A 12,664-nucleotide genomic window follows, 5' to 3' on the forward strand; every position below is an offset into this window, starting at 1 on the left:
ATAACTTTAGCTGCAGGATTCTCCCCATATGACAATGCATAAATAATAGAGAACAGAAATGGATAAGAAGTTTCCTTACCCTCTCTCCACAAGGAATGTGTCTCTCCAGACCTTAGGTTTGCGGTTGAGTTTAAATCTGTAAGAAAGCAGGGGGGGATCCAAACAGTTTGATCAAATTCATATGGAGAACTTGTGTGGAAACGATGCCATACACATCCTCCCTCCTAAACATTTTTCTTAAAACTGAACATATTGCTGAAAGTATTCGCATAATCGATTTAACATAAGCGACTGGGCGTGACCCACAAGCGGCACACCGATGCAGAAGCTTCGACGCTTTATACAACACATACCTATTGTTCGTTTTTTCCTGCTCCAGAAGCTTCATGATTGACTTGCCGTCCATATCGGAAGGAGTATCCAGACCTGCGATGTCCAGGATCGTAGGCGCCAGATCGATGTTTAAAACAAGTTGATTATTTCTGCAGAAAACCCGGAACGAGATGTTAAAAAAAAAACGCTGTACCTATACTGCAGATTTCATGTGGTCCAAAATTTGATCAAATTCACTATACCTGGTTCCAGGTTCCACATTTGGCCCTCTTACAAAGAACGGGACTCTAATATCAAAGTCATATGGCATGGACTTCCCCTTGACCAGGCCAAACTGTCCAATGTGGTAACCATGGTCTGCCGTGTAGATGATGTAGGTGTTGTCCAGCTCTCCTGTGTCCACTAGTGTGTTGTAAATCTGAAGATAAAGACAGTTTTTGTTTTTGTGTGTCTGCCAAACAGATTTACATTCACACGCGTTACGGTAATTGCGTAGTTTTTTTTGTGTACTTCTACTTTATAAAATCAGTAATTTTAAGTTTTGTTCAAAGAATTGTACATAACTACATTTTCAAAATCATATCCGCTACTGAGTTTATTATATATTAACCGTCTGAATTCTGCAATTGCGATTCTTCTCATTATCATAAATGACATTATAACAGGTGAGTTTTTTATTATTATTATTATTTATTTATTTATTTTTTATAAAACTTGCATTCGACTCGTTATGGACTGTAGTGTTTTTTTATTTTATTTCTAGTTTGAGATTTATATTAAAATCCCCCCCTTCCCCAACTGTAAAAAAAAAAAAAATAATATAAATCATTTTAAATAATTTTTAAATACATTTTCAGACCAGAAACGTGTACATAAGTAAACTATCATTGTTGTAACGGTACTTTTACTTCAGTAGAACATTTTATAACTCTTTCCACCTCTGCTGCCAAGCATTTTCGTTAATACACATTAAAAATGCTTAAGAATGACCTTTTCCACAGAGTCGTCGACGGACATCAGGGTCTGCAGCCGTTTCCTCTGAAGGAAGTTGGTGAACTCCATGTGGATGGGCTTCATGGGGCCTGTGTACTGCATGATCCAGTGCTTGTCCATGTTAGGAGCGTAGTTGTAACTTGGCGTTCTGAAAAAGCGTGGAATATATAAACGTTTTAAAATGCAGCGTTTCACAGGTGAACACTGCCCGTGAGTGTGGTGGGTAAATTGTAGACATCACTAATGCATCACCGGTTTGCTCATAAAAATTGATTCATTCTCCCTGCGTTTTTTTTTTTTTTTTTCTGGGATCGATCTCTGCTCCAAGTTGAGCGGAGAGTTGGCTGTCTCGGAAAGGAGAAATTGTTTGAGGGTTGGCATGTGCTTAAGAAAATTAACAGCCCTGCAGGCTCAGGCACTGAAAGTAAGGTTTGTGAACAGTTTCAAGTCCAAGTGGGGAAAATAAATGTGGGCAAACAAGTGGGGGAGCAAAAACATTTTAATAAAAAAAAGAAAAAAGAAATGGGATTCAACAAATCACAGGGTTGTTTGTGTGGTCAGGTTTAGCAGCTCCACCATGGAGGACCTTGATGACCTTTGGTTTATAGGATACTGTACAAGAAACGTTTCTATCTAAATAGCCTTTGGGAGTCTGTTTAAGCAGTAAAGGACCCTTAACTAATCAAAGAACATTTTTGATCCACTTAAATGATACATTTGTCACAAGGCCTGTGGTGGTGGACAGTAACACAGTAAATGTAATTTGCTACTGTGCTTAAGCAGCTTTTTTTCACGTATCTGTACTTAATCTCCATTTGGGGAGACTTTTACTTTAACTGCACTACATTTTAGTCAAATACTTCTAACTCAACGATGTTTTGCGAAATCAGTCGTTCCGTTTTATTTGAGCGGATAAAATTTGTCAATTGCGCACCATGCCAACAATCAGGGTCGAGCACGTGCTCCGTTTTGAACTTGTTTTGGCGCTTGGTTTTATCTAATTAGCATTGACGTGCAGTTCAGCGTCATTTCAACAGCAAGCAGAACATTTTAAGAGGAAGAAACGATGGAAGAAACTCCTGACTCGAACTCGTCGCAACACTTTTTTCTAAATCGCGATTTTTTTCTAAATAGTTACAAAATAAGGTTTTGGGCTCATAATAATTTTAATCTATTAATAGATCGGTGTGCTAAGAGTGACAGTCTATTCACAGAAACTAAGTTGCAAAGTGTCTTGTGATAAAAACGATAACAGGAACATTATAGCTGTACTTTGGATACTTAAGTACTTTTAAAGGCAACTACTTTTGTACTTCTTCTCAAGTGAAAGTTTAAAAAGAGCACTTTTACCATAGTAATACAGTAAACTGAGTGTATCTCTACTTTTACGCAAGAACATGGTTTATGCACTTTGTCCAACACTGAAGGCCTGTTAGGTGACACCTTACATATGTAAACGAACAGCAAACCCACTTAATGAAAGGTCGAGTGTTTAGTCTCACATATATAGGAAGAATGCTGCAAGCATGCTGAGGGTTATTGTAGGGAGGTGGTAGCTTAGCGATTAAGACACCAGACTCTGCACCACCAAGATGCCACGGTTGGGCCCTTGAGCAAGGCCCTTAACCCTCAACTGCTCAGCTGAAAGTTTCTCTGGATGAGGGCGTCTGACGGACGCCATAAATGTTAAAGTGCACGACACGATTCATTCAAAAACTATTTTGCTAATGAGATCAACAAGCCCTTGTATTTGCTTTCCAGCTAGACCCGGGCCACGAGGCATTTCAGATTAGGTAGTGTTTTGGTTACCAAGCCAGTGAAATATGCACATGCTTGCAAGCTTTTCGGCCGTATCTGGCGCAAGGAGAGCAGCAGCTTTGCTTGGCACGCTTCTTTCCATTCCGAACTCTTGATGAACGAATTTATAATACGATAATTTATATTCTGCACCGAAATAGCGGCAGACGCTTGTCATGTCGAGTTGACTCGTTGTGGATTTGAGCGGTCGAATGGCAGCACATTTGTTCTTCTTAAGTGTTTCACTTTGCCTGCCATCTGCCTCCTCGATCCGTTGGCACAATTCTCAGCAACACAAAAATATGCCAGTCACAGCAAACCTAGGGGCCTCCCTTCATCCATTCCTGATCATGAGCTCATGCTAAAAATATATTAACATAACCCCACGAAAGAGCACTTGGGAAAGAAACAATGCATTCCACACACCCCAGAAGGCACATGGTGAATGGATGGACTGATTGATGTGCCCAGGGTCAGGCAGTCCTGCCAGAGTTGAAGGTGAAATAGTAGGGTAAACAAACAGTGCAAACAATGGTAAATAGACGATCCTGTCCTTATAGGGTCAGGAGAAGTGTTTGGATTCTTGCATCTATGACTAAGCAGGCCTGCTTCCATGACTCTAGATGCAAGAAAAAGATCTCAGACAAAAAAAAAAAAAAAAAAAAAGTATATCGGTTCTGATGATAGAGCCGCAAGCCGATTTCAGGCTTGGCACTAGAGCGGCGCGATATAAAATATCTTCTCTGCTCGTCCTGCACCCGAGTGCCAAAAGTATGCATGCGTTATAAATCAGTACGAGTTCATAGTGGTAAAGTTATTTGCTAGTTCAGCATTTCACTTCTAGTCGTCCATTTTATTTCAACGGCTCCTTTTAAATAAAATGAGCGATATAACACGCATAAAAAAAAACTTTCATAATTTTTTATCTCCAAATCATCGATTTTTAAATGAGAATAAGACCCATTCAGCTTATTTTACTGTTCCCCATAAACACTGGCTTTTGTCTTGGACATAATCTGCTACCATAAAAATGTTCGAAACATTAAAAATACCTAGACTCAACAAAACCTTTGCCAGGAAGACTGCTTATTTCAGGAGACAGGACACGCATTTAGAAGACAGGACACAGGGTTCAGTGGTGTTCAGTAACAGGTCGTCCCACAACGCTTTGGACTTACATGTGCTGCGAGGCGTTGGGGAAGAACTCGGCGAACTGGGGCGCCGAATCCTCTGGACCGTGGGGTGCCGCGTGACTGATCACCATCATAACCGGCCGATGCGGGTACATGCGCTTGGACATGCGGAAGAAGTTGACGCTATCGTTGGTGATCAGATCGGTGAAGTAGTCCTGGGAGGAGCGAAAGACATACACATTAGAAAGTGGACATTATTCAGGGAGCAAGTTGTAACTGTTACGACTAGGGTTTGCAGATTCACTTAATCTTTTAAGACTGGAAACTTTCCATGGGAATTATTGGGAATTTACAAGAGTGCAGATTGGCCTATAACAGGGAACTTAAATGCAGTTGGGGAAAAAAAACATCTTGCAGGATAATTTGGTTAAAACAACCAGATTTGATGCCATTGTGTTGAATTTCTACCTGCACACTTAATACTGGGTTATTGAGGCCACGCCCCCTACAGAACAATAATTTCTTGGATCCTGCACACAAAATAATGTCACAAAAATATCCATCTTGGCGAGTGTTCACGTAAATTACATAAATATTACACAAATTTGCGTTTAAAACATCCTTGTGCAACAAAATTATACTAACAATTAAGTCGAAAACTGTATTTAAAAAAAAATAAAATCTATTAGTTTGCATGCATGTCAGCTTATGATCAAACAAAATGTAAATATGTTGGTATATGGTACAGTTTATATAAATTTCCCCAAATTTCGAATTAGTTCCCTTAAATTCACGTAAACTAGTATCAATTTTCACAAGTTTTTAATATTTCCAAAATTCCCATAGAAAGTTGACAAAGTTTCCGCCCCTTTCCACCCTAATTACGACTGCTTAAAAAAGTAAATAAATAAACATGAAGTCGAATTTCTGAATGAATGAACCGCATTGCTTCGAATGGTAACAAGACCTGGTAGCTTCAAGCCAAGTGTGTTGGCTCAGGGGGGACACACAGTGTGATGCTGGAGCACATAATTGAACATGACACCGCTGTTAACACCAACAGTCGGTGGTGTGAGGTGGGGGTCGAGGCTTCCTGCTAGCATGGTCTTTTCACCACAGTGAGGTCTTTTTCTCCTAGTGTTTAGGCTAAAATTGGAATGTCTATGAGGTCTTTAAAGGTTGAGGAGACCCCAGTGTGCTTTTGCTAAGGTTTAGACCTTGTACTCCAGCCACATGGGCCCTTGCTAGCACAAACAACTGCTGGTCTGGGAGTTACCTAAACGCCTGTTAAACGCCTTTCCTGACTTCACCACAGAAATGTGTTAAAAAATAATAATTTGTATAGTTTTTCGGCTCAGCTGCAGCATCCCCGTGGGCAAGGATTTACAGCAACTGATTTACACAAACGATTTGCACTAAGAGTTATGTTTTGATGACATCTTTGTGACTTCTGACTCACTTTTGGATTTCTTTGATGAATTAGACTTGAGTAATGCATCTCTGGACAGGATGCGAACCAGACATAAATATCGCGTGGTTCGTCTACGGAGCGTGTGAACACTAGGTCTAACTCATTAATCTCAGAAAGCATGCCAGCAATTTACTGGATTTGAGTTTGTCAAGCAAATTAGCCTTATCTGACAGGAAAAGGTTCACTCAAAAAATTTGTTTCGACAAATTGTGGTTGACGTGGTTTGTCCAAAGGTCACTTTTAAAGCAAGTCTGTTCAATAAATAAAAAAAAAAGCAGAGATATGCGATATCCCAGCTGCCCCTGTGAAGTACGGACATCTACGCTGATACAAATTCCCTGGAACCTCTAAACCAACTAAATGTTCTCCAGAGCTCCAGAACCTCCGGCTTCAGCCACCTTGCAGCTTAGCACCTTGGTCTAACTAAACAAGCGAGTCGTTGCCATCTGAGCAGCAGGCCAAACATGTATTTATCCATCAGACATGCTTATAAAGCTGAAACCAAGAAACCTCAGCTTAAATTCCACACAGGGAAAACTGTAGTTTGGAAAACATTGGTAAATAATGGGTTTGGGGAGATCTGTTCCTGACAGCTTGCTCTGAAAACATTCCTCAAGTCAACTCCTTATGTGCTTCGCTATCATCCAAATGGTGACATTATTGTGTATGATTCGGAAAACAAAAAAAAAACAGTAAATCTGTGCCCCCGGGCCATTTCCACGCCGAGATTATGCCAGAGAACGTTTGATCACATGAGACGGTGTCGCACAAACCAGGAGACGCCGCAACAGCTCAAAACATTCCCTTTAATTTAATCAGATTCCAAGGGGGTTTAGATCAACCTGGGATTGCGAGCAAATGAAACCCTGCAATTAGCCCCAGAACAGACCATACAATTGGGCATGAAGTAAAAACAAACGGGGGTGATGGGATTACGAATCCATGCAACGTGACTGCGACGTAGCCGCGAACTGAAACCGTCGAGAACATACCTTGGCGTAGTCCGCGCCGTGCTTCTCCTTGTAGCCGTTCCGACAGACCGTGTAATTATAGAAGCGGGAATTTTTGATGAGCCCCACCCACTCGCGCCACCCAGGAGGAATGTAGCTGCCGTTGTACTCGTTGAGGTACTTCCCGAAGAAAGCTGCGAGGAAAAACCAGAAGGCGCATGCCGTCAAACACCAAAACTATCATTACTGTGCAAGCTTTTGCTACTTACTAGATTAAACGTTTCAGCCGTCTTCCTACAGGTTCAACAGAAACAGTGGTTATGGAGAGCTCCCATTTCACAACGCGTCCGTTTGAATGCGATCCAATATAAATGATGAGTTATTTATTTATTTATTTATTTTAAAGTGTGCTTACATTGTCCATCAGTCTTCAGCTCATTGCTCATCTCCCAAAAGCTGGGCAAGCAGCCAGCCAGCGTGGAGACTTAATTGCAGTCTAGCATTCATCATTATTAGATTTAAACGTTGCATTTCACTCGTAGTGTGGTTTCACTTAGAGACGGGTCACTGGGTGCATGGCCAAGGTTTTCCTTTTGCACACAAGGTACGAGGTGTATGTGAAATGTGTCTTTTGGGATGAATGCTAACCAACACGTCACTGGGATTTAATCTTTTCAAACAAAACGCTTTTTTTTTCACCCTGAAACAAGGCTTCGGCTTTAGAAACAAATTGATGATATACATTTATCTTTGATAACCAGCTTTTGATTCCTCTTCATACCTTCATATTAACTACCCAATGATTCTCTGAAATAAACCGGCGAACATTTTTTTTATAAGAAACAGCTATAAACAGTCGCACCCGTAAGACTTTCTTCTCTACTAGATATGTTACAAAATGCTGAAACTGGAGACTCCTTCCATACACGTCACGTTAACATTCGACAGAAAGTTACACCTTTGGAATAACGCATCATAACACATTTAAATATATAACAAACTGCCTGTGAATGTGCTGTTGCTATAGAAACGGTAATGTGTTCATATAAACCAATGATCCAAACTGTGGTCAGAGATGATGTTTTATTAATTATTAGGGGTGTAACGGTACACGTATTCGTACCCAACCATTTCTGTACAGGGCTTTTGGTTGGATTTGTAGCGCGCCTAAATATGATTTGTAGTGCGTTGTTTTGCATATGCGTGAAATCGCTACCATTTCCGGCCATAGCCAAAGCTGGCGATATCAATTCTTTTGCGTTTTATGTCCAGCCTGAAGAATTTCCATTAAAACGAGAAAATCCTGACAATTCCGCATATCGAGCGAGTGAATGAATGAAGGATGGAAGGAATGAAGACATTTGTTAAAGTCTGCTGAAATAAGTAGAGCAGTTAAGTAAATCATATCTTTAGAACATTTTTATATTAAGTGTAAAAAGCACACACACACACACACACACACACACACTGTATTACCCAAATGGGGTTTAACAAATGTTAACTATTTAACTTAATTGTATTTAATGGGCACAAATGTAATCGATTACTCAATTTAATCAATAAAATAAAAAAAAAATTATAAATTTATTTAATTTTATTTGTATGTATATATAACTGTATTGAAGTTGGACCGAACCGTGACTTAAAAAGCGTGTACCGAAACGTGAATTTTGTATACCGTTGCACCCTTAGTAATTGTATACAAATGCATTACAAAAACTATGCACATTGTTGTTCACATTATGGCAGAGATTCTCTAGGTATTTCGTGGTCAGAATTTTCGAAATTGAAGCGTATGAAGGGGATTTTTCGTACCTGTCCTGTAGCCCGTGTTGTTGAGGTAGACAGCAAAAGAGCGAGGCTCGTGCTGGGCCTGCCATGACGGCGAAGAGCAGTTCTCATTGTTGGTGTACGTGTTGTGGTTGTGAACGTACTTTCCTGTCAGCATGGAGGAACGAGACGGGCAGCACATGGGCGTCGTCACGAAGGCATTTGTGAACGCTGTGCCGCCTTCCTCCATGATTCGCCGGGTTTTGTTCATCACCTGCAACGAGCCTGGAAGAAGACGATGAAGAAGCAGTTCTTATTGTCTGGCCATGTGATCAGGTTCTTACACAAGCGCGTTTCCAGTTGGAAGGTTGAAAATACCTGGAAGGGGTCACGTCGAGAGCGAGCTTTGCTAAGTGCTATATTGTCAAAATGACAAATGATCAGTTCCCAGATCATCTCTGACACACTGTAGATGTGTTGGCACAAACCAGAGTACAGCTCGACTGCTGAGTCACACTCGGTAAACACACTCCGATGCGTTTTTTCCGGGCTGACTCAGGTTAGTAATGAAGAACTCAAAGAAACACGAGTGTGTTTAGCTGGTAAAGGACAAAGCGGTAAAACATAGCTCTCTATAATTGTATTTTAGATTAATCTTCCGACTTTGAGTCATAACTGTGGAGTTTCATGGCTCGGGATCAGTACGCTTTTGCCAATTTTCAGTGAAACTGTTTATCTTCTCGCTAAACTCGACACTTTGTGTGAAATCTCAGTTTACATGCACACAAACTGAATGAATTAGCTTGGAAGTAGTATAAGCATTGCCGTGGCAAAAAGGAGCACTTCCCAAGTGAAGCAGGTAAATCAAAAGCAGTTCAACTTCGGGGATTTTAACAAGATTTCAAGATAAACTCCAACTTTCATCAATGAACCGCCTCACGAACATCAGGTTTTCCTAAATGCCCATTGTTCAACCTGTAACCCCCAAAATTCTTCACAAAATCTTTAAAAAATCATTAAGATTTCTGTTGTGCTTTTTGAACATCCCAATCCACATTCCCGAGTCCACGTTTTCTGTTACAATCCCCTATAAATCCAATAGATTTTGCATTGTGCTTGTGAGGATGTGTGTTCATTCAGCTACAAGGTCTTTAGTAAAGTCTGGTGCTAATGTAGGTGAGGTGAGGAGGCCTGGGGTGCAGTCAGCATTCCAATTCATCCCAAAGGTGTTCAATAGGGTTGGAGCTCTATAGAAGGAGATCTTCCACTCCAACCCATGTAAAACATATTTCATAGAGTTGGGCTTTGTGCACAGGGGCATCATCAGGTTTGGGTCTCGTTGGACAAGTAAATGGAAAATTCAATGTTGGAGAACCCAAAGACATTTGTCCCATTTGACCCAAATACAATTGTGGGTCTCCAAGTTTGTGGTAACAGTCAGAATATATTATATGGAGTGGAAGATCTCCTGCCGATTACTCGGTTAATCGATGGAGCGATCGGCAGAACACTCGTTTACTTAAATAATCGATAGCTGCATCCCCACATTATACACAGATCAACAGGGGATCACTTCATTTACTGTAAAGAAATCTGTCCCTTTCAACTGCAAAAAAAACGTTTTTTGCTCTTCAAAATTTCTAGAGGAAATGCGCTCACCCAGCTCTACGTCTTGGTCGTCGGTCATGATGAGGATGATGTTGGGGCGTATGTTGCGTCGGTCGCGCTGCACTCGGCCCCGCAGGCTCTGACTCCGTGTGGTGGAGGCCGAGCAGGACATCGGAGCAGCCAGGGCAAAGGCCAACAGCCATGCCAGGCACGCAGGCTTCATGATGAAAAACAGAGACGGGATGACACTGTTGCAGCAATCTGGATCTTTTTACAAGCAAACCTAAAAGAAAAAAAAAAAAGAAGAAGAAACGGCGTGTCATAACATATGTGCATTTAATGTGTATAAAAACTTGTGGAAAATTGTGGTCTAAGGCAAATGGTACTTTGGCTGAGAGAAATGGAATAAGCCTTAAAGGCTGAGACCGAAAAATCCCTAAATGACTGTTCCAGATATGTGGCTAAATATTTAAACGCGCTCACACCTGATAAATCATTTACAGAGGCTCTTAAACTTAATGTCATCTCGTTATAGTCGGGATCCGCGAACCAAAAGCAGCAGCGATTTTACAGGAACATCTGTCGCATCGAATTCACCGCTTCAAGTTTTCAGCATAAGATCATGATAAATGGGTTCCACGATGCGTTTGCGAGTATTAGCTGCGACATCATCTTTCATCGAGACGATCCGACTCCAAACTACTGGCTGTTAGCGGGTACACAAGTCAAAACTTGATATAATCTTTTAAATCCTACCTGCAAAAAGTCCTTATCCTGCTCTCACCAATTTTCTGCCCTTGCACACACGCAACGAAAAACCGGAGAGACCTGAGGGCAGCACGCTGGCTTCCTGTGCGTGTTGACGAACGAGTATTCTCTCTGAGCTTCTCTCTTTCTTTCTTTCTTTCTCGCCCCGTCTGCCCCACTGAGATCCATTCACAGAAGCTTTCCCACTGGCCGGGGACGGCGGCATGAAGCCAATCAGGATTTACCGCGGAGGTGTCAATCATGATCTGGGTGTGATGACCCCTGCAGGATGGCTGGTGGGGAATGAGGCTCCCAGGAGAGCGGAGGAGAGGGTTGACACGGAGGCGGAGGTTCCGCTACATTAACCTCTCTACTGTTGGTGGGTGGACGTGTGTGTGTGTGTGTGTGTGTGTGTGTGTGTGTGTGTGTAGGCAGGGGGGGTAACGCTATGCATCACTGAAGATGAAAAACGCAGTCCCGTCAGCCACATTTCACGGCGCTGGATGTTTTTAGCGCCTTGGGAAACGGTGTTACACATGCGTCAGGATATGCTTTCAAACTAACTGGAAAGCTTTGAATCCATTCTAACCTAATTAGACCAAGATGAGACAAAAGAGTGCACATGACTGATGCTTACGCTTGACCATGAAATTTCATTCATTACTGCGCGGATCTCCAGGGGTGCTAGTGCGCTCGAAGGCTGATCACTGTCTGGAATCAATGAGCTGAAACAAATAGGACAGAAACAAATGTGCACCTGAGCCTTCACGGTCACTGTACACAAATCTTTCCAATGAAGAACACTTTCCTAGGAGTCGGTCGGTATGAGCGAGTCTTTAATATGATTCAGAATAGCGAGTCGTTTTAAAGAGTGATTCGTTCATTTTCTACAGGATACGTTTGAGCAAAGCATCTCAAAATTTCCGGAGGTTACGTGCAGAAATACAATTGAGTAATTTAGTCTCTTGTTCTTTCATCATGTGAATCGCATATATGCTGTGCAGTGCGTCACACGGGAAAATGACTCTAAAAGATTCGTTCATTTTGATGAATGATCCAATCTTTACATATGGTCATTAAGAAATAGGAAAAGTGTGCAAGAGATCTCTTTTTTGTTACTTAACAAATCAAGGATTGCATTTGACACAAAAAAAAAAAGCAGTCACGTAGAATTAAACCGCGCTTGAGTAGTGAATCACGGCTGCTGAAAAGACAGCGAGGGTTTGTGACAGGCAGCGTGAGGGCCAACAAGCCAAGTCCTCTCGCAGCAGTGCTGTGCAAACACTGGAGATATTTGGACAAACCCCTGGTGGACGGGTAGCAGGGTTCAGACAGTGGATTTGACACACATGCCTACATCTAGGGCAATTTGTTCTGTCCAGCACATTTGACTTGAACTTTACTGAAATCCAGGGCTGAGAAAACAGTGCTGAAGCGATGATATGGGGAAGAATTTTGGAGAGAAAAGATAAAGGAAAATGCACCCAGAATTCCTGGGATTCCATTTTTTATTTACAGCGTTTGGCAGACGCCCTTATCCAGAGACTAATTCTGAACACGTGCGTTACCACATCTGTGATTTCATCACGGACAGAAAGTTAGAACAAAGCGCAAACGTGAAATTTAGCATGAAACTGGGCAAAACTGCTACAGAGATGTTTGACGGCTCGTCACGAGCTCTTCTTCAAGATCGGAAAAATATCACTGGAAGTGGACGAGAGATCGGGAAGACATTCGACGAGCTTAGCCTCCGAAAATGTCGAAACCGTTCGGCAACTTGTGCATGATGATGGTCGGAGAACAACCCACACGATCTCACTTCCGCACCCAACCTACTCGCTAGATTTGGCTCCTGCGGAACT

At 41.7% G+C, this 12,664-nt stretch overlaps 1 protein-coding gene across 5 annotated transcripts in view; it reads right to left on the reverse strand.

Moving 5' to 3' along the window:
• sulf1 (sulfatase 1) overlaps positions 1 to 12,664 on the reverse strand; it is a gene marked incomplete at its 3' end in the record, with an annotated part of 91,734 nt that overhangs the window by 18,858 nt on the left and 60,212 nt on the right. For 4 of the 5 annotated variants that reach the window (XM_083530157.1, XM_083530156.1, XM_083530155.1 and 1 more), the window contains 8 exons: positions 10,107 to 10,338; positions 8,493 to 8,732; positions 6,720 to 6,871; positions 4,302 to 4,471; positions 1,324 to 1,474; positions 576 to 751; positions 354 to 482; positions 80 to 136 (listed from right to left, as the gene is read on the reverse strand). In XM_083530157.1, coding sequence (XP_083386283.1) covers positions 80 to 136; positions 354 to 482; positions 576 to 751; positions 1,324 to 1,474; positions 4,302 to 4,471; positions 6,720 to 6,871; positions 8,493 to 8,732; positions 10,107 to 10,278 — 1,247 coding nt within the window. In that variant the 5' untranslated portion in view covers positions 10,279 to 10,338. Of the gene's footprint in view, positions 1 to 75; positions 137 to 353; positions 483 to 575; positions 752 to 1,323; positions 1,475 to 4,301; positions 4,472 to 6,719; positions 6,872 to 8,492; positions 8,733 to 10,106; positions 10,339 to 12,664 lie in introns of those variants that run through there. The other variant, XM_083530159.1, reaches the window with a different exon arrangement.

The sequence above is a fragment of the Silurus aristotelis genome (assembly GCF_946808225.1).
Source record: "Silurus aristotelis genome assembly, chromosome: 25".
NCBI classification, from domain to species: domain Eukaryota; kingdom Metazoa; phylum Chordata; class Actinopteri; order Siluriformes; family Siluridae; genus Silurus; species Silurus aristotelis.